At 39.8% G+C, this 22615-nt stretch overlaps 1 protein-coding gene across 1 annotated transcript; it reads right to left on the bottom strand.

The window, feature by feature from the left end:
• Positions 1–14592: 14592 nt before the first annotated feature.
• Positions 14593–21368, bottom strand: LOC138873625 (uncharacterized). Its single transcript, XM_070152099.1, has 2 exons — positions 21127–21368; positions 14593–14731 (listed from the first exon to the last, which is right to left on the bottom strand). Exons 1-2 carry the CDS (start codon positions 21366–21368, stop codon positions 14593–14595), a joined length of 381 nt encoding a protein of 126 aa, XP_070008200.1.
• Between the last annotated feature and the right edge of the window lie 1247 nt (positions 21369–22615).

The following is a 22615-nucleotide window of genomic DNA, read 5'->3' as shown; positions in this document are numbered from 1 at the left end:
TATTGATCCCAAAAAAAGGACGGTAGGTACAGCTAGGCCATGAACAGAAATCCATCATACTGTAAAAATTTGATATGTTCGATCTATAGTCATTAGGGCATGTTTGTGCGGTTGTGATTCGAGATGTGGGCATGAGGTTCCGTGAGTATGTGATGGTGGGTTGAGACTCGTGACTATGAGATAAAGTATCACGGGGTTATTTCGTTGTGAAACTTGTGTAGAACAACTTGATTAGTTGGTTGTCCTTTGCGTTCCTTAATTGTTTTCAATGATAATTCGCAGTGTCCCTTTTTTATTTACCGTCTTTATCGCATGTTTATTTTGTTGCCGTTTACTGATTTCTGCTTCCCATTATTAGCTTTATACTTCTATACTGCACAGGTTATTTTGTCTAGTGAGTGTCTTGACATGTACCTCGTCACTACTCCACCGAGGTTAGTCTTAATACTTACTAGGTACCGAGCGTGGTGTACTCATATTACACTTCTGCACATTTTTGTGCAAAGCCAGGTATTGGAGATATCGGACCCAGGCAAAGTTAGCTTGTTGATCGCGAGGATTCAAGGTAGAGTTGCTTCATCGTCGCAGTCCCTTGGAGTACTTTCCTTATGTTATACTGTCAGTTTGTTATTTGAATTGTATTGTATTTAGATCCTTGAGATCATTCCATGTACTTAGCTACAGTTTGCGACTTTGTATTACCAAATCTTAGGTGGTTGTTATGATTATTGCCATGTACGCTTATTACGCTTTTGTTTCAGTATTCGTATTAGACGATGTTTCAAATTATTATTGTTAAAAATTTGCCTAATCGTTGTTAGTAATTGGCTTACCTAGTCTTAAAGACTAGGTACCATCACGACATCCCATGGAGGGAGTTTGGGGTCGTGGAAAGTTGGTATAAGAGCTCTAGGTTCATAGGTTTTACGAGTCACGAGCAAGTTTAGTAGAGTCTTGCAAATCGGTATGGAAACTTCTGTACTTATCTTCAAGAGGCTGCAAAACTGTTAGGAAAACTCCACTTCTTTAATTCATGTCGTGCGAATTTGTTGATTTCTAAGTTTGAGCCTTTGTATATCTATTCTCTCACAGATGGTGAGGAGACAGGCTACCGGATCAGTTGAGTAGACAACTGCGCCCCCTACTAGAGCCGTGCGAGGCCGAGGCTGAGGTAGAGGAAGGGGAGGGACACACATTGTAGCTAAAGCACATGTTAGAGCAGCAGCTGAGGAGCCGCCAGTAGCTCTAGTTGGGGGACATGCACCATAGGCGCTTGTTGTTACACTCTGACTTCAGGAGACTTTAGCGCAGTTCCTGAACATGTTTGATACATTGGCTCAGGTGGGACTAATCTCCGTTGCACCAACTACTTCACAGATTGGGGGAGAAGCTCAGACTCTCACTGCCCGTACTCCAGAGTAGCGGGCTCGTATTGGTCAGGTTCCGGGTGTGGTGTTGGTGCAACCTGTTATTCCAGTTCAGCCTGAGGTCAGGCCAGGGGCATCAGAGGAGGAGCAGAAAAGGCTTGAAAGGTTCAAGAGGTATAGTCCACCTACTTTTAGTGGCATAACTACTGAGGATGCACAGTATTTTCTAGAGAAGTGTCACCATATTTTCCATACCATGGGGTATTGTGGAGGTGAGCGTTGTTGCTTTTATTACATTTTAGCTGTTGGGAGTAGCGTATCAGTGGTGGCAGGTTTATGAGGAGGGTAGACCAGCCGATGCAGCATTACCCACTTGAGCTCAGTTTTCAGAGATGTTCTTGAGGGAGTTTGTTCCCTAGACCCTCTAGGATGCGTAGCGTACAGAGTTTGAGCAACTGCATCAGAGCACCATGAAGGTATTAGAGTATGCCATAAGTTTCAGTGAGTTATCCCTCCATGCACCTACTTTGGTTCCTACAGTCAGAGAGAGAGTCCGCAGATTCATTAAGGGGCTCAGTTATGATCTTTGATTCATCATGACTCGGGAGTAGTAGACTAATACTCCATTTCAGAAGGTGGTGGAGATTGCCAGGATGTTAGATCGTATTCGGGATAAGAAGAGGGAGGCTAAGGAAACCAAGAGGTCTCGAGGTTCTGGAGGGCTTAGTGGATTCTACTATTTAGCTATGACCCATCATGGCAGAGGCTCGGGCAGTCGGGCAGTACAGTCCGCACTTCAGGATACTCGTGGTACTCCAGTTAGTTAGGGTACTCATGTGGGGCAGTAATATTTTAGTGCACCATCGGCACAGAGTTCCTACAGCGGTTATACCAGTTATCTGGCACGAACTCAATATGAGCAGCCACACACGTAGTAGGGGTTTTATGAGTGTAGTGATACTAGGCACATCATGAGAGATTTTCCCAGACTCGGGAGGGGCGGATTTTATCAAAGCACTCAGGCTAAGTGCTCCATTCTAGTTACTACTCCACCTGAACAACTAGATAGGGGTGGAAGACAGGCGGGTAGAGGGCGCCCTAGAGGGGGAGTACTGACCCGTTGATATGCTTTCTATGGATGAGTCCTCCTATCTTGCTTCACATATGGGTGAGTTTCATGATTTTGTGCTCTGCTTATGTGTTTACCCCTTTTGGGAGATTATATAGTGGTAGTGTTGCTCCCAAAAGCACACACAAGTATAAGTGATCGACAAGTAAAATAAGATTGTAAGTCCAGATTTTGTACCCATAGGGACTTATGATTAACTATTTACTAAATTAAACCCAAACAATTAATCTATCCAAGCAAATATCTAACCATGAATATTTAAGTAAAAGTAATCTAGAGTAACAAATTAAGATATTAAAGAAAATAATGACATGCTTAAAGACGAATTCAATGGGAGAGAATATTCTAGAGCTATGGGTTAGCTAACAATCCCGTTGAGTTTTCTACTTAAATTGTCGAATTAATTTGTCTAGTTTATTGATTGATGGGGTTAATATTGCTCGTAGCCTTCTCCCAAAGTACAACTCGCCTATTCAAGCTAACCTAATGCTTATATTCCTATGGAATTAGGATTAACAAGAACGCATTTATAATTATCGTATAATAAACAAGCATATATTCCTATCCTAACCGCAAATCTTTTCCAGATACTCGAGTTCAAGATCTTACTCTACTCAATCTTATATGCAATCTCGAATTCCCTCTCTTGAGTTCAATCCTAGATTCGTATATAGTAGTCAATTGGTGATCAAGAAATCAAGTAATTAAGCGCAAGATTGAATAAATAAACCAATATGATAAAATAATAAGAAAAATTCAAGCTTCAAACTACAATGTTCATGTAGCACCCCACAACTCTAGAACTAATAAACTATGAAACTAAGAGAAGAGAAGAGAAGATAAGAAAAACTAGTTAGAAGCCTCCTCCAAGCATGGTGTGTTCTCCCTCCGCTCTAAAATATGTCAAAAGTTAGAAAATAACATTTTTTCCATGTATTTATACCAAGTACGGTTGGACCTAGACGAAATCTCCCTTTCTTTGCCGAAATAGAAAAACTTGCAAACTTAATGCTTTCGATGAGTCGCACTGTGCGTCGTACTAATGCTTTTTCCTTTCAGACCACAAAAAATGCAATCTCTGAACTTTGGAAATTTTTTGACAAAAATTAGCGCTAATGTGTCGCAAGGTGTGTCACACTAGTGCATTTCTTCAACGGTTGCTTCTTCCTTGAATTTTGACGTCCAGAATTGATCCTCGACCCCCGAACATGATCCCAGCTTAATTCCTTGGGCTTTTGCTCAGACTTCAAAGTTCCAAATAGCTCGAATTAGTTCCACAACATCTACATAACTCAGAATTTCTCCTACAAGACATACAACACACAATAAGTGCAATACACTAGAGATTAAAGCTCAAACACAATAAAAGTGCGATAAGCGACTAAAATATGTAATTACAACACCCACACTTAAACCATTGCTCGTCCTCGAGCAATCAAACTACACTTTATATAGACACAACCTTATTAAACAATCCTCCTAACTCATTACCCTAAGAATATTTAAAATAGACTAAGCACAATAATATAACATCATCACCTCAAGATTTGATTCATAAGCACCACACATTTTTCACAACCCACTCACTTACTCTAACGTAGAGGTCAAGCATTACCTTTCCTTTATGAATCAAGTGCCCTCACACAACAAAAGAGAGTAGTTCCACACTCAATAAAATTTAAGAACAATTAGGAACTCAATATAGAAAGAATTCTCTCACTCTCAGAAACAACATTCATATGCCACAAAAGATGCACAATAGGCTTGCCCGTAATGTGTTGCTCTACTAATCGAGCTCATTCAATCTAAGATCAAGTAGGACTTTAATTGGTTGTAATGTAGGTTGTGGGACGGGTATGATACATTTGGATATAAGAGTGACTACACCCCCCTAAGCACTTTAATATATACACTTTAACATTTAAAACCCTACACTTATGTCAAACCAAACTCCACCTTCATATCAATATACATCAGCCCTACTTATTTAAGCATAATTATATCAAGAGTTACCACTTTCAAGGAATATTTTTCACAACAATATAACTATATTTCTTTCTTTTCGTTTTTAATTCAAGTGGCTCTTACTTTTTCAAAACAATGCACCTTTCTCCTTATTTCATTTGTTCCACTCAAAAGCCAAACCAACCATTCCGCACTTTAACTTTTACAAAGTTCATAACAATTCCAAGTGCTCATGAGAGGTGAAAATGTTCAAATAGATGGTCAATTCATACAAATGGATAAGACTTGTAATGTGATTGCCAAAGAAACAGGATTATAGGCTCAAAGGTTTAACTACGATATATAACAATTAGGTGGGTTAACTATATATATCTTGCTCAATAAAGAAATGCCTATATCACTTCCTAGACTGATCGAAACTACTAATTCGCTTTGCAAACACACGGGACAAGTTCTAGACATCAAATGCAATACACAGAATAACACACAAACCTCACACACACACAGCACATAACTCACTCAGGATTGGACTCATCAAGATACTCTAGTCAAAGTAGTTAAGCAAAGTTAAGATCATACAATTTAAGGTACTTATACAAGAGTTAAAAACTGAGCCTAAGCGTCACCACCAAAGTACTCACTATTCTCAAGGCATAACAAAGTCAAGAAATATTGCTTCATTTCCAATCACAGCACAATGGCTCCTACTTCTAAAAAAACTAACTATACCCGGTTCAAACAAAACCTTTGAAAAAGAACCGCGGCAAAAAGAAAAACCAAGGGAGAATTACTACACTACCTACAAAGAAAATCTTTTTGTCCTTTTTCTTTTGACTTAAATCCTTCAAGAAAACTATCTAGGATATCCATCGTTGGGAAAAGTCCCAATTTTTGGTTTTTTTTCAACAAAAACTACTATATTAAGCTAAGATAGCACAGAAAATCACTCGGATAATCTCCTCACCCCACACTTAAAATTGTGCAATATCCCTCATGCACACTATAAATCACAAGAGGGTAAAAGAGACTCCCTGGTAGGCCAATGACCGAAGAAATAGCATCTCACGGGATACTCAGACTTTCCCCATATATGGTCCTTTGTGCGGGCATCTTACACTTAGTTTTAACTGCCTGTTCAATTTTGCACATGCCTATTGGCTTTGACTCTATGCTCCTACTCCTACAAAACACAAAAATAATACTACAAAAAAAATAACACAAATAAAATAAAAAATAAAACAAAAGAAAAAGAAAAAAATAGAATTGGGTTGCCTCCCAACAAGTGCTTGATTTAACGTCACAGCACGATGCCGTCACTTTCACCATTTTTCCTTTCACTTTGAGGATATGAATTGTGCCCCCAATTTTGCATCATTTTTTCTGTCACGTTCATTGGGTGGTGGTGTAAAAATAAAGAAACCAAGCAATAGATATCGCATCTTGCACTTTTTGGCCTTTAAGTGAGGGATGTCATTTTGTCTCCTTGGCATCATAAATTTCAGAATATAAGCACTTTGTTCCCCATTCATTGACTCCTCCATAGGCTTGAATGGATCAATTCTCATGTCACCAACCAAACACAATGTTGAAAAATGGTTAGAATGAGGCCCAATGTGCTCCAACTCTAGAATCACTTCACTTTTGACATCCTCACTTTTGCGCACTTCGTCAACCTTGGCATTATTAATAATATTTTTGTCAAGTAGTTGGAATTCCTTTTTCCGCCCCACAAGCTGGCCAGTATCCACAAAAATTTATTGTAGGTCATCAAATGCCTCAAACTTTTTATTCAATTGAGCCTGCACGTCATGGATATCTCAGCCAAATTGTTCTATCTCTTGCCTGAGCTCATTTCTTTTGTTTATAAGATATTCTGCCATATTTGACAAACCATTACGTAGAACCCCATGAAATTTTACCAGTTGAGCTTGTTCCTCTAGCCAATATTGACTCACGATATCTGCTTCTTCAAAGTTATCTTCTTGTGGGAACTCGCTCTCTTCGTCGAGTTGAGGTTTTTCTTGAAAATTGGCCATTAATTCGTCCATTCTAGCCTACAGTCCTTTGATCGCTAAGGCGCCAACAACTTGTTGCTCGGCTACTTTTCTCATCATGTCCTGTCGCTCAGCTGCTACTTGCCTCATCATGTCCATAATACGGGCAACACATTCCATATCCTCCATGTCCTTGCTCCTATCAAACTCATAAACATTATTAGAAACATTATAATAAGAGCTCTGAGAGGGATAATAAGAATTAGGAAACCATCCTAATGGCTACCTTGACAACCACACACATTACAAAAATTCCACATATAAGATTGAGATTCACAATTTTGCCACAAGTGTGGTCCTCCACAATATGGACAAGGATCACCAAAATAAGAATAACCAATATTTGACAAATTCTCGTTCCAAGATGCCATGTAAACAAAGATAATGAAATGTTAAATTAAGCTAAAATTTAAACTTTAATAGACAAAAAGTAAAATTTAATCTAGTAGACTAGTTAATTTCTAAGTCCCCAGCAATGGGGCCAAAAACTTATTGCTCCCAAACACACACGCAAGTATATATGGTCGACAAGTAATATAGGATTGTAAGTCCAGATATCGTACCCAGAGGGACTTATGATTAACTATTTACTAAATTAAACCCAAACAATTAATCTATCCAAGCGAATATATAACTATAAATATCTAACTAAAAGTAATCTAGAGTAACAAATTAAGAGATTTAAGAAAACAAAGACAAGCTTAAAAATGAATTCAATGGGAGAGAATATTCTAAAGCTATGGGTTAGCTAACAATCCCGTTGAGTTTTCTACCTAAATTGTCCAATTAATTTATCTAGTTTATTGATTGACAGAGTTAATATTGCTCATAGCCTTCTCCCAAAGTACAACTCGCCTATTCAAGCTAACTTAATGCCTATATTCCTAAAGAATTAGGATTAACAAGAACGCATTTATAATTCACGTATAATAACCAAGCAAGGTGATTAAGTATATTCCTATCCTAACCACAAATTCGTTCTCGATACTCGAGTTCAAGATCTTGCTCTACTCAATCTTATATGCAATCTAGAATTCCTTCTCTCGATTTCAATCCTAGATTCGTAGATAGTATTCAATTGATAATAAAGTAATCAAATAATTAAGAGCAATATTGAATAAATAAACTAGTATGATAATATAACAAGGACAATTCAAGCTTCAAACTACAACATTCATGTAGCACCTCACAACTCTAGAACTAATAAACTATGAAACTAAGAGAAGAGAAGAGAGAAAAACTAGTTAGAAGCCTCCTCCTAGCGTGGTGTGTTCTCCCTCCTCTCTAAAGTATGTCAAAAGTTAGAAAATAACATTTTTTCCATGTATTTATTCCAAGTAGGGTTGGACCTAGACGAAATCTCCCTTTCCTAGCCGAAATAGGAAAACCTGCAAACTTAATGCTTTCCATGTGTCGCAGTGCGCCGCACTAATGCTTTTTCCTATTAGACCACAAAAAACTCAGTCTCTGAACTTTGGAAATTTCTGACAAAAATTTGTACTAATGCATCGCACAGTGCCTCGCACTAGTGCATTTCTTCAGCGGTTGCTTCTTCCTTGAATTTTGACGATCCAGAATTGATCCTCGATCCTTGAACACGATCACAACTTAATACCTTGGGCTTTTACTCAGACTTCAAATCTCCAAATAGCTCGAATTAGTTCCACAACATCTACATAACTCAGAATCGTTCCTACAAGGCATAAAACACACAATAAGTTCAAAGAACTAGAGATTAAAGCTCAAACACAATAAAAGTGCATTAAATTAGAGTGAAATAAGCGACTAAAATATGTAATTATAGTCTACCATCAGGTATCATATGTCTATCATTTTGTTTTGTTCACTATTGAGAGCTATGAGACTAGAAGTGACTTTTTTGTTACTCATTACAGTAGGTTTTGATGTGATTTCTAGATGGGTTGGTTACAATTTGTGATTTAGATACTCTATTGATATAGGAAGTTCATTACATGTTGTGACGCGGAATTGAATTAGTGGAAGGGTTCGGTTGGTATGATGTGTATTCTAGCTGTGATTCAGAGATGGGGATGGATGGGATCCTCGCATTTCATGTGATTTGATATGTTTGAACCGGGCTACGTGCCGCGGTAGGTTTATATTAGTATGAGATCCTTGTGATAAGTTCATATGATTTGATTCTCCCTAGTTGGAATCGATTCGTAGTATGGTACTGATAGGGAGTTGTGCTTGTCGAGCTTGTTTGATAATTCTCTCATGTATTTCTCTTTGCATATTTAGTCTTATTTGCATTGTGCTTATTGGGTTTTAGCTTGTGAGATGTGTGCCCAAGTGGCGTTATATGTAACTTGTTGATTTGAGTGAATGACCATAGGATCTTCATGTTTCTTGCATAGTTGCCAGTGTCTTGGAGGTTTGGAAACAGGGTTCTAGCTGATATGAAATTAATTGTCGATGTTGGATTTGATTATGGGCAGCTATGGTAGTCAGAGGTATTGTTATGGGCATATGTTTGATGTGTTACGTCATGTGGTTGTACCACGTGAGTGTAGGAATGGGTTGTTGCAGCTGGTTGAGGTTGATATCGTGTGTTGATGTAGGAATTGAGTTTTTGGGAAATGATCGGATGGTAAAAAATTTGGTTCAAAGGTTTATTAGTGTGGGTGGAAGGAACTATATTCAGTTTAGATGGTGTTGTCGGGCTTATGTGGATTGGGGTGACGTGGGATCACCCGCGAGTATATGTATGGTAAGTTCATTCAGTGATTTGATGACTTCGAAATGGTTCTTGGCACATTTGAAGACGAACGTTTGTTTAAGAGGGAGAGGATTACCGTTTTGAGAATTAGCGTCCTATTCGGTGGCTTAAGTCATAATACATAACACGAAGCTACTAGAGACCTTAAGCCACCAAACGTGACGCTAATTCTCAAAATGATTGGTATATTCGAACGGGTGTCCCGAGGGGCTCGGGAGAGTTTCGAGGTGGTTTTAGACCATTTCTAGGCCATTTTTAATTGCTAGTTTTGGCCACAGGGTTATGCATCACGATCGCGGACTTTGGGTTGCGTTCACGAAGAGCAAATTTGTTGTTTGGGCACTGGGAATCGCGATCACGGAAGCCTTTTTGCGATCGCATAGAGAAAATTTTGTTGTCACTGACCCGACTTTGGAAGCTTATATCTTGCAATCTATAAGAAATTTGGAGATGATCTAAAAATATTGTGGCCTTTTGAGTCTAGCTTTCAAAAAATTAAACTGCTTGTCATTTGGAGTTTTGTATAAAATGTTATGGCTGTTATACTACTGTCACGACCCCAAAACCGACCCGGTCATGATGGCACCTATCATGAACTAGTCAGCCAACTCATTTCCAAATAATTCATATTTCATTTAAAACTTAAGTAAAATCATATTTTCAACAGAAATACGATAAAAGATATAAAGTAAAAATCAAAACAAAGCAGAAAATACAAGCCCGGCCTCGGGTGTCACTAAGTCATGAGCAAAATACTACAACTGCTCGAAATAAAACAAGACTAACATAGTCGGAGAATGGCCAACAAATACACTAAGAGGAAGATAAGGAAGGAGAAAGGCGGGACTGCGATCGCCAGGCGGCTACCTCGCTATCTCTAATGAAAGCCCACAACTAAAATGATCAGCAACCGCTACCGTGGCCCGAGATACGTGGATCTGCACACAAGGTGCAGGGGGTAACGTGACTACACCAACTCAGTAAAGTCTAAACTATGGACTGAGAGGTAGTGACGAACTCAACCTCCTCAAAGATAACAAAAATAACTTACAGAAATGTAGGCATGCTTTCAACTAAATAGACAGTTCAAAATAGGGAATAGAGCAGATTTGAACATGGTAAAGAAATGAGACTCTGCTACATCTATATATTAGTGCACACTGTATGGAATGCACCATGCTGAGTGCCTCATATGCCCGCAATCTCAAATGCTCGCCCACTCAATACTGTATATGGCTCATACGACCCAGGGAAGATCCATCTGGGAATATATACATCTCTGAAAGCAGTCACTCAGTACTGAGGAAGGCCAATCCAACCTGTGGAGAAGATCCATCTCCAGATAATAACAATGATAACAACCTCACAACCCCTCGGTACTGCATATGGCTCACAAGGCCCAGGGAAGATCCATCCCGGAATATATACACATCGCAGACCATCGGTCTCCAGTACTGAGGAACGGGCCAACCAACCTCATGGAGAAGATCCATCTCCATACTAAGGGAAGATCCATCCATGAATATAATCAACTGCGCTCACTGGGGGTGTGTTACAGACTTCGGAGGGACACCTACAGGCCAAGCCCTATCATAATCATCAACATAACCGCTATGGCATGCAGCCCGATCCCATAATTGTCACTCACAATCAGGCTCTCAGCCTCACTCAGTCATCACTCTCCAGTCTCACACACACGGGCTCACAATGTCATGAAACTAGCCCGAAACAATATGATGTGCCAAATAATAATAACTGAGACTGAGACATGGTATGATATGCATGAGCAAGACTGAGTACAGAATATCAATGAATGTAATGAGATGACATCAAAAAACGACCACTCGGGTCTCAACAGTATCAGCGTAAAGCCCTAACAGGATATCTAGCATGTTTTTACAACACACTTACTTAATCACATGATTGAAACATGAATATCAATAAGAAAGAGTTACTAAGCGGTGCCATGGAATGATCCAGGACACAATTCTCACGGTGCACGCCCACACGCCCGTCACTTGGCATTTGCGTCACCTCAATAGTAATCATAGGACACATAGTTCAGGGTTTTTGGAAGCGTTACTTACCTCAAGCCAAGCCAAACTCTAGCCCACGACGCCCTTGCCTCTCGATTCGGCCTCCAAATGCCCCGAATCTAACTAAAATCAGTATATTATCATCAATATACGGTAAAGGAATGAAACTCATACGAAAATTATCAAATTAACTCAAAAATCCCGAAATTGGCCAAACCCGACCCCTGGACCCACGTCTCGGAATTTGATAAAAATTACATCATTAGAATCCTTATCCTTCCACGAGTCCATTTATACCAAAAGCATCGAAATCGGACCTCAAATGGCCCCTCAAATCCCTACTCAAAACTCTCCAAAACTCAAGCCCTATTCTCCCAACTTTCTTCCTTAATTTCCACTAATATTATGATTAAACAATGGAAAAATGGTCATAAACACAAGTAATAAAGATTAAGTGGCTTACCCAACTGAAAACCCTTGATCCCTCTTGAGAAATCACTGCCCAAGCTCAATTCCCGTCTTCAAAAATTGAGAAACTTAGCAAAATTCGTGAAGAAGACCTTTTTATGCCTTCTGTCTAGTGGTTTCCACATCTGCGGTCTCAGAGTCGCTTCAGCGACACCGCACCTGCGGAAAAACCATTGCAGGTGCGGTTTTCACTTAACCCTGGGATTCTCGCTTATGCAGTCAGCTTCCCACTCCTACGGTCTCGCAGGTGCGGTCCTTGTGCGCACCTGCAGTTCTCTTCAGCTCCTCAATTCTCCGCATATGCAGCCCCTATCTCACTTCTGCGAGGCTCGCACCTGCGGTCCCCAATCTGTAGGTGCGGAAATTACAAAAGCAGCAAAGTTCAGCTACTCAACCACATTCCAAATCCTTCCGTTAGCCATCCGTTACCTTTCCTTTATGAATCAAGTGCCCTCACACAACAAAAGAGAGTAGTTCCACACTCAATAAAATTTAAGAACAATTAGGAACTCAATATAGAAAGAATTCTCTCACTCTCAGAAACAACATTCATATGCCACAAAAGATGCACAATAGGCTTGCCCGTAATGTGTTGCTCTACTAATCGAGCTCATTCAATCTAAGATCAAGTAGGACTTTAATTGGTTGTAATGTAGGTTGTGGGACGGGTATGATACATTTGGATATAAGAGTGACTACACCCCCCTAAGCACTTTAATATATACACTTTAACATTTAAAACCCTACACTTATGTCAAACCAAACTCCACCTTCATATCAATATACATCAGCCCTACTTATTTAAGCATAATTATATCAAGAGTTACCACTTTCAAGGAATATTTTTCACAACAATATAACTATATTTCTTTCTTTTCGTTTTTAATTCAAGTGGCTCTTACTTTTTCAAAACAATGCACCTTTCTCCTTATTTCATTTGTTCCACTCAAAAGCCAAACCAACCATTCCGCACTTTAACTTTTACAAAGTTCATAACAATTCCAAGTGCTCATGAGAGGTGAAAATGTTCAAATAGATGGTCAATTCATACAAATGGATAAGACTTGTAATGTGATTGCCAAAGAAACAGGATTATAGGCTCAAAGGTTTAACTACGATATATAACAATTAGGTGGGTTAACTATATATATCTTGCTCAATAAAGAAATGCCTATATCACTTCCTAGACTGATCGAAACTACTAATTCGCTTTGCAAACACACGGGACAAGTTCTAGACATCAAATGCAATACACAGAATAACACACAAACCTCACACACACACAACACATAACTCACTCAGGATTGGACTCATCAAGATACTCTAGTCAAAGTAGTTAAGCAAAGTTAAGATCATACAATTTAAGGTACTTATACAAGAGTTAAAAACTGAGCCTAAGCGTCACCACCAAAGTACTCACTATTCTCAAGGCATAACAAAGTCAAGAAATATTGCTTCATTTCCAATCACAGCACAATGGCTCCTACTTCTAAAAAAACTAACTATACCCGGTTCAAACAAAACCTTTGAAAAAGAACCGCGGCAAAAAGAAAAACCAAGGGAGAATTACTACACTACCTACAAAGAAAATCTTTTTGTCCTTTTTCTTTTGACTTAAATCCTTCAAGAAAACTATCTAGGATATCCATCGTTGGGAAAAGTCCCAATTTTTGGTTTTTTTTCAACAAAAACTACTATATTAAGCTAAGATAGCACAGAAAATCACTCGGATAATCTCCTCACCCCACACTTAAAATTGTGCAATATCCCTCATGCACACTATAAATCACAAGAGGGTAAAAGAGACTCCCTGGTAGGCCAATGACCGAAGAAATAGCATCTCACGGGATACTCAGACTTTCCCCATATATGGTCCTTTGTGCGGGCATCTTACACTTAGTTTTAACTGCCTGCTCAATTTTGCACATGCCTATTGGCTTTGACTCTATGCTCCTACTCCTACAAAACACAAAAATAATACTACAAAAAAAATAACACAAATAAAATAAAAAATAAAACAAAAGAAAAAGAAAAAAATAGAATTGGGTTGCCTCCCAACAAGTGCTTGATTTAACGTCACAGCACGATGCCGTCACTTTCACCATTTTTCCTTTCACTTTGAGGATATGAATTGTGCCCCCAATTTTGCATCATTTTTTCTGTCACGTTCATTGGGTGGTGGTGTAAAAATAAAGAAACCAAGCAATAGATATCGCATCTTGCACTTTTTGGCCTTTAAGTGAGGGATGTCATTTTGTCTCCTTGGCATCATAAATTTCAGAATATAAGCACTTTGTTCCCCATTCATTGACTCCTCCATAGGCTTGAATGGATCAATTCTCATGTCACCAACCAAACACAATGTTGAAAAATGGTTAGAATGAGGCCCAATGTGCTCCAACTCTAGAATCACTTCACTTTTGACATCCTCACTTTTGCGCACTTCGTCAACCTTGGCATTATTAATAATATTTTTGTCAAGTAGTTGGAATTCCTTTTTCCGCCCCACAAGCTGGCCAGTATCCACAAAAATTTATTGTAGGTCATCAAATGCCTCAAACTTTTTATTCAATTGAGCCTGCACGTCATGGATATCTCAGCCAAATTGTTCTATCTCTTGCCTGAGCTCATTTCTTTTGTTTATAAGATATTCTGCCATATTTGACAAACCATTACGTAGAACCCCATGAAATTTTACCAGTTGAGCTTGTTCCTCTAGCCAATATTGACTCACGATATCTGCTTCTTCAAAGTTATCTTCTTGTGGGAACTCGCTCTCTTCGTCGAGTTGAGGTTTTTCTTGAAAATTGGCCATTAATTCGTCCATTCTAGCCTACAGTCCTTTGATCGCTAAGGCGCCAACAACTTGTTGCTCGGCTACTTTTCTCATCATGTCCTGTCGCTCAGCTGCTACTTGCCTCATCATGTCCATAATACGGGCAACACATTCCATATCCTCCATGTCCTTGCTCCTATCAAACTCATAAACATTATTAGAAACATTATAATAAGAGCTCTGAGAGGGATAATAAGAATTAGGAAACCATCCTAATGGCTACCTTGACAACCACACACATTACAAAAATTCCACATATAAGATTGAGATTCACAATTTTGCCACAAGTGTGGTCCTCCACAATATGGACAAGGATCACCAAAATAAGAATAACCAATATTTGACAAATTCTCGTTCCAAGATGCCATGTAAACAAAGATAATGAAATGTTAAATTAAGCTAAAATTTAAACTTTAATAGACAAAAAGTAAAATTTAATCTAGTAGACTAGTTAATTTCTAAGTCCCCAGCAATGGGGCCAAAAACTTATTGCTCCCAAACACACACGCAAGTATATATGGTCGACAAGTAATATAGGATTGTAAGTCCAGATATCGTACCCAGAGGGACTTATGATTAACTATTTACTAAATTAAACCCAAACAATTAATCTATCCAAGCGAATATATAACTATAAATATCTAACTAAAAGTAATCTAGAGTAACAAATTAAGAGATTTAAGAAAACAAAGACAAGCTTAAAAATGAATTCAATGGGAGAGAATATTCTAAAGCTATGGGTTAGCTAACAATCCCGTTGAGTTTTCTACCTAAATTGTCCAATTAATTTATCTAGTTTATTGATTGACAGAGTTAATATTGCTCATAGCCTTCTCCCAAAGTACAACTCGCCTATTCAAGCTAACTTAATGCCTATATTCCTAAAGAATTAGGATTAACAAGAACGCATTTATAATTCACGTATAATAACCAAGCAAGGTGATTAAGTATATTCCTATCCTAACCACAAATTCGTTCTCGATACTCGAGTTCAAGATCTTGCTCTACTCAATCTTATATGCAATCTAGAATTCCTTCTCTCGATTTCAATCCTAGATTCGTAGATAGTATTCAATTGATAATAAAGTAATCAAATAATTAAGAGCAATATTGAATAAATAAACTAGTATGATAATATAACAAGGACAATTCAAGATTCAAACTACAACATTCATGTAGCACCTCACAACTCTAGAACTAATAAACTATGAAACTAAGAGAAGAGAAGAGAGAAAAACTAGTTAGAAGCCTCCTCCTAGCGTGGTGTGTTCTCCCTCCTCTCTAAAGTATGTCAAAAGTTAGAAAATAACATTTTTTCCATGTATTTATTCCAAGTAGGGTTGGACCTAGACGAAATCTCCCTTTCCTAGCCGAAATAGGAAAACCTGCAAACTTAATGCTTTCCATGTGTCGCAGTGCGCCGCACTAATGCTTTTTCCTATTAGACCACAAAAAACTCAGTCTCTGAACTTTGGAAATTTCTGACAAAAATTTGTACTAATGCATCGCACAGTGCCTCGCACTAGTGCATTTCTTCAGCGGTTGCTTCTTCCTTGAATTTTGACGATCCAGAATTGATCCTCGATCCTTGAACACGATCACAACTTAATACCTTGGGCTTTTACTCAGACTTCAAATCTCCAAATAGCTCGAATTAGTTCCACAACATCTACATAACTCAGAATCGTTCCTACAAGGCATAAAACACACAATAAGTTCAAAGAACTAGAGATTAAAGCTCAAACACAATAAAAGTGCATTAAATTAGAGTGAAATAAGCGACTAAAATATGTAATTATAGTCTACCATCAGGTATCATATGTCTATCATTTTGTTTTGTTCACTATTGAGAGCTATGAGACTAGAAGTGACTTTTTTGTTACTCATTACAGTAGGTTTTGATGTGATTTCTAGATGGGTTGGTTACAATTTGTGATTTAGATACTCTATTGATATAGGAAGTTCATTACATGTTGTGACGCGGAATTGAATTAGTGGAAGGGTTCGGTTGGTATGATGTGTATTCTAGCTGTGATTCAGAGATGGGGATGGATGGGATCCTCGCATTTCATGTGATTTGATATGTTTGAACCGGGCTACGTGCCGCGGTAGGTTTATATTAGTATGAGATCCTTGTGATAAGTTCATATGATTTGATTCTCCCTAGTTGGAATCGATTCGTAGTATGGTACTGATAGGGAGTTGTGCTTGTCGAGCTTGTTTGATAATTCTCTCATGTATTTCTCTTTGCATATTTAGTCTTATTTGCATTGTGCTTATTGGGTTTTAGCTTGTGAGATGTGTGCCCAAGTGGCGTTATATGTAACTTGTTGATTTGAGTGAATGACCATAGGATCTTCATGTTTCTTGCATAGTTGCCAGTGTCTTGGAGGTTTGGAAACAGGGTTCTAGCTGATATGAAATTAATTGTCGATGTTGGATTTGATTTTGGGCAGCTATGGTAGTCAGAGGTATTGTTATGGGCATATGTTTGATGTGTTACGTCATGTGGTTGTACCACGTGAGTGTAGGAATGGGTTGTTGCAGCTGGTTGAGGTTGATATCGTGTGTTGATGTAGGAATTGGGTTTTTGGGAAATGATCGGATGGTAAAAAATTTGGTTCAAAGGTTTATTAGTGTGGGTGGAAGGAACTATATTCAGTTTAGATGGTGTTGTCGGGCTTATGTGGATTGGGGTGACGTGGGATCACCCGCGAGTATATGTATGGTAAGTTCATTCAGTGATTTGATGACTTCGAAATGGTTCTTGGCACATTTGAAGACGAACGTTTGTTTAAGAGGGAGAGGATTACCGTTTTGAGAATTAGCGTCCCATTCGGTGGCTTAAGTCATAATACATAACACGAAGCTACTAGAGACCTTAAGCCACCAAACGTGACGCTAATTCTCAAAATGATTGGTATATTCGAACGGGTGTCCCGAGGGGCTCGGGAGAGTTTCGAGGTGGTTTTAGACCATTTCTAGGCCATTTTTAATTGCTAGTTTTGGCCACAGGGTTATGCATCACGATCGCGGACTTTGGGTTGCGTTCACGAAGAGCAAATTTGTTGTTTGGGCACTGGGAATCGCGATCACGGAAGCCTTTTTGCGATCGCATAGAGAAAATTTTGTTGTCACTGACCCGACTTTGGAAGCTTATATCTTGCAATCTATAAGAAATTTGGAGATGATCTAAAAATATTGTGGCCTTTTGAGTCTAGCTTTCAAAAAATTAAACTGCTTGTCATTTGGAGTTTTGTATAAAATGTTATGGCTGTTATACTACTGTCACGACCCCAAAACCGACCCGGTCATGATGGCACCTATCATGAACTAGTCAGCCAACTCATTTCCAAATAATTCATATTTCATTTAAAACTTAAGTAAAATCATATTTTCAACAGAAATACGATAAAAGATATAAAGTAAAAATCAAAACAAAGCAGAAAATACAAGCCCGGCCTCGGGTGTCACTAAGTCATGAGCAAAATACTACAACTGCTCGAAATAAAACAAGACTAACATAGTCGGAGAATGGCCAACAAATACACTAAGAGGAAGATAAGGAAGGAGAAAGGCGGGACTGCGATCGCCAGGCGGCTACCTCGCTATCTCTAATGAAAGCCCACAACTAAAATGATCAGCAACCGCTACCGTGGCCCGAGATACGTGGATCTGCACACAAGGTGCAGGGGGTAACGTGACTACACCAACTCAGTAAAGTCTAAACTATGGACTGAGAGGTAGTGACGAACTCAACCTCCTCAAAGATAACAAAAATAACTTACAGAAATGTAGGCATGCTTTCAACTAAATAGACAGTTCAAAATAGGGAATAGAGCAGATTTGAACATGGTAAAGAAATGAGACTCTGCTACATCTATATATTAGTGCACACTGTATGGAATGCACCATGCTGAGTGCCTCATATGCCCGCAATCTCAAATGCTCGCCCACTCAATACTGTATATGGCTCATACGACCCAGGGAAGATCCATCTGGGAATATATACATCTCTGAAAGCAGTCACTCAGTACTGAGGAAGGCCAATCCAACCTGTGGAGAAGATCCATCTCCAGATAATAACAATGATAACAACCTCACAACCCCTCGGTACTGCATATGGCTCACAAGGCCCAGGGAAGATCCATCCCGGAATATATACACATCGCAGACCATCGGTCTCCAGTACTGAGGAACGGGCCAACCAACCTCATGGAGAAGATCCATCTCCATACTAAGGGAAGATCCATCCATGAATATAATCAACTGCGCTCACTGGGGGTGTGTTACAGACTTCGGAGGGACACCTACAGGCCAAGCCCTATCATAATCATCAACATAACCGCTATGGCATGCAGCCCGATCCCATAATTGTCACTCACAATCAGGCTCTCAGCCTCACTCAGTCATCACTCTCCAGTCTCACACACACGGGCTCACAATGTCATGAAACTAGCCCGAAACAATATGATGTGCCAAATAATAATAACTGAGACTGAGACATGGTATGATATGCATGAGCAAGACTGAGTACAGAATATCAATGAATGTAATGAGATGACATCAAAAAACGACCACTCGGGTCTCAACAGTATCAGCGTAAAGCCCTAACAGGATATCTAGCATGTTTTTACAACACACTTACTTAATCACATGATTGAAACATGAATATCAATAAGAAAGAGTTACTAAGCGGTGCCATGGAATGATCCAGGACACAATTCTCACGGTGCACGCCCACACGCCCGTCACTTGGCATTTGCGTCACCTCAATAGTAATCATAGGACACATAGTTCAGGGTTTTTGGAAGCGTTACTTACCTCAAGCCAAGCCAAACTCTAGCCCACGACGCCCTTGCCTCTCGATTCGGCCTCCAAATGCCCCGAATCTAACTAAAATCAGTATATTATCATCAATATACGGTAAAGGAATGAAACTCATACGAAAATTATCAAATTAACTCAAAAATCCCGAAATTGGCCAAACCCGACCCCTGGACCCACGTCTCGGAATTTGATAAAAATTACATCATTAGAATCCTTATCCTTCCACGAGTCCATTTATACCAAAAGCATCGAAATCGGACCTCAAATGGCCCCTCAAATCCCTACTCAAAACTCTCCAAAACTCAAGCCCTATTCTCCCAACTTTCTTCCTTAATTTCCACTAATATTATGATTAAACAATGGAAAAATGGTCATAAACACAAGTAATAAAGATTAAGTGGCTTACCCAACTGAAAACCCTTGATCCCTCTTGAGAAATCACTGCCCAAGCTCAATTCCCGTCTTCAAAAATTGAGAAACTTAGCAAAATTCATGAAGAAGACCTTTTTATGCCTTCTGTCTAGTGGTTTCCACATCTGCGGTCTCAGAGTCGCTTCAGCGACACCGCACCTGCGGAAAAACCATTGCAGGTGCGGTTTTCACTTAACCCTGGGATTCTCGCTTATGCAGTCAGCTTCCCACTCCTACGGTCTCGCAGGTGCGGTCCTTGTGCGCACCTGCAGTTCTCTTCAGCTCCTCAATTCTCCGCATATGCAGCCCCTATCTCACTTCTGCGAGGCTCGCACCTGCGGTCCCCAATCTGTAGGTGCGGAAATTACAAAAGCAGCAAAGTTCAGCTACTCAACCACATTCCAAATCCTTCCGTTAGCCATCCGAATTCATCCCGAGGCCCTCGAGGCCTCCACCAAAAATACCAACAAGTCATATACCACTATTCAAACTTATTCCAACATTCGGAACACTCAAAACAATATCGAAACACCAAATCGACCTCGGATTCAAGCCTAAGAGCTTGGAAACTTCCAAATTTCGCATACGATGTCAAAACATATCAAACCAACTCCGAATGACCTAAAATTTTGCACACACGTCCCTAATGACACTACGGACCTACTCAAATTTCTGGAATTCCATTCTGACCCCGATATCAAAATTTCCATTACCGATCGGAAAATGCCAAATTTTCAATTTCGCCAATTCACACCTAACTCTACCATGGACCTCCAAACCACATTCTGAACACGCTCCTAAGCCCAAAATCACCTAACGGAGCTAGCCGAACCATCAAAATTCACATCTGAGACCTTTTACACATAAGTTAATACCCGGTTGACTTTTCCAACTTAAACTTACTCAAAAGAGACTAAGTGTCTTATACCTCTCCAAAACCACTTCGAACCCACCAACCAACACAATACCAGATAATACAGCTGAACAAGACATAAAGAAGCAGAAATGGGGGAAATGGGACTAAAATTCATAAAATGACCGGTCGGGTCGTTACATCCTCCCCCTCTTAAACAAACGTTCGTCCTCGAACGAGTCAAGAAACATGCCTGAAGCCTCAAACAGGTGTGGATATCTGCTCAGCATCTCCGGCTAGGTCTCCCAAGTAGCCTCCTCCATGGGCCGACCTCTCCACTGCACTTTCACTAAAGCTATATCTTTGATCTTAACTTTCGAACCTACCACTCCAAAATAGCCACTAGCTCCACATCGTAGGTCAAATCACCGTCTAACTGAACCGTGATGAAATCCAAAACATGAGATGGATCTCCAATATACTCTTGGAGCATAGAAACATGAAATATAGGATGCACACAAGACAAGCTAGGTGGCAAAGCCAGCTCATATGCCACCTCCCCAATACTTCGAAGCACCTCAAAAGGCCCAATGAATCGAGGACTCAATTTACCCTTCTTCCTAAATCTCATAACACCCTTCACAAGCGAAACCTTCAGTAGGACCTTCTCCCCAACCATGTAAGACATATCACGGACCTTCCTGTTAGCATAACTCTTTTGCCTCGATTGCACTGTACGAAGCCGCTCCTGAATCACCTTCACCTTGTCCAAAGCATCCTGCACCAAGTCTGTACCCAAAAGCCTAGCCTCACCCGGTTTAAACCAACCAGCTAGAGATCTCCACCGTCTCCTATATAAAGCCTCATATGGAGCCATCTGAATACTCGACTGATAAATGTTGTTATATGCAAACTTTGCGAGCGGTAGAAACTGATCCCATGATCCCCCAAAATCAATGACACCAATACACAACATGTCCTCCAATGTCTGAATAGTGCGCTCGGACTGCCCGTCCGTCTAAGAGTGAAACATTGTGCTCAACTCAACCTGAGTACCCAACTCTCGCTGTACGGCACGCCAAATCTGCGAAGTAAACTGAGTACCTGTATCTGAAATGATGGAAACTAGGATGCCATGCAAGTGAACAATCTTTCGGATATAAATCTCTACTAACCGCTCTGAAAAATAGGCAGTACATACAGGAATGAAGTGCGCGAACTTGGTCACCCGATCCATAATCACCCAAATAGCATCGAACTTCTTCAAAGTCCGTGGGAGTCCAACTACAAAATCTATGGTGATCCGCTCCCACTTCCACTCTGGAATATCTAACCACTAAAGCAAGCCACCCAGTCTTTGATGCTCAAATTTCACCTGCTGACAATTAAGACACCGAGCTACAAATCCCACAATATCTTTCTTCATTCTTCTCCACCAATAATGCTGTCTCAACTCCTGATACATATTCACGGCACCTGGATGGATGGAATACCGCAAGCTATGGGCCTCCTCTAGAATCAACTCCCGAAGCCCATCTACATTGGGCACACATATTCGGCCCTGCATCCTCAATACCCCATTATCACCAATAGTCACATCTCTAGAATCGTCGTGCTAAACTCTGTCCTTAAGGACAAGTAAATAAGGATCATCATATTGGCGCTCTCTGACGCGATCAAACAAGGAAGATCGAGAAACCACACAAGCTAAGACCCGATTGGGCTCCAAAATATCCAACTTCACAAACCGATTGGCCAAAGCCTGAACATCAACTACAAGAGGTCTCTCCCCAACAAAAATATATGCCAAACTGCCCATACTCACCGCCTTCCTACTCAAGGCATCGACCACTACATTAGACTTCCCCAGATGGTATAAGATAGTGATATCATAGTCCTTTAGCAGCTCCAACCATCTCCGCTGCC

The sequence above is a fragment of the Nicotiana sylvestris genome, chromosome 7, assembly GCF_000393655.2.
Source record: "Nicotiana sylvestris chromosome 7, ASM39365v2, whole genome shotgun sequence".
NCBI classification, from domain to species: Eukaryota; Viridiplantae; Streptophyta; class Magnoliopsida; order Solanales; family Solanaceae; genus Nicotiana; species Nicotiana sylvestris.
Note: the sequence above shows the minus strand (reverse complement) of the source record. Positions and strands in the feature narration are given on the sequence as shown.

Bases quoted from the DNA above. Each gene is read 5' to 3' on its own strand.
- LOC138873625 (XM_070152099.1), bottom strand. From the start codon at position 21,368: ATGGTTGGGGAGAAGGTCCTACTGAAGGTTTCGCTTGTGAAGGGTGTT. The intron at 14,732-21,126 runs GTTAGACGGTGA...TGAGTTTGATAG, and splicing joins TTGGATTTCATCACGGTTCA to GAGCAAGGACATGGAGGATA.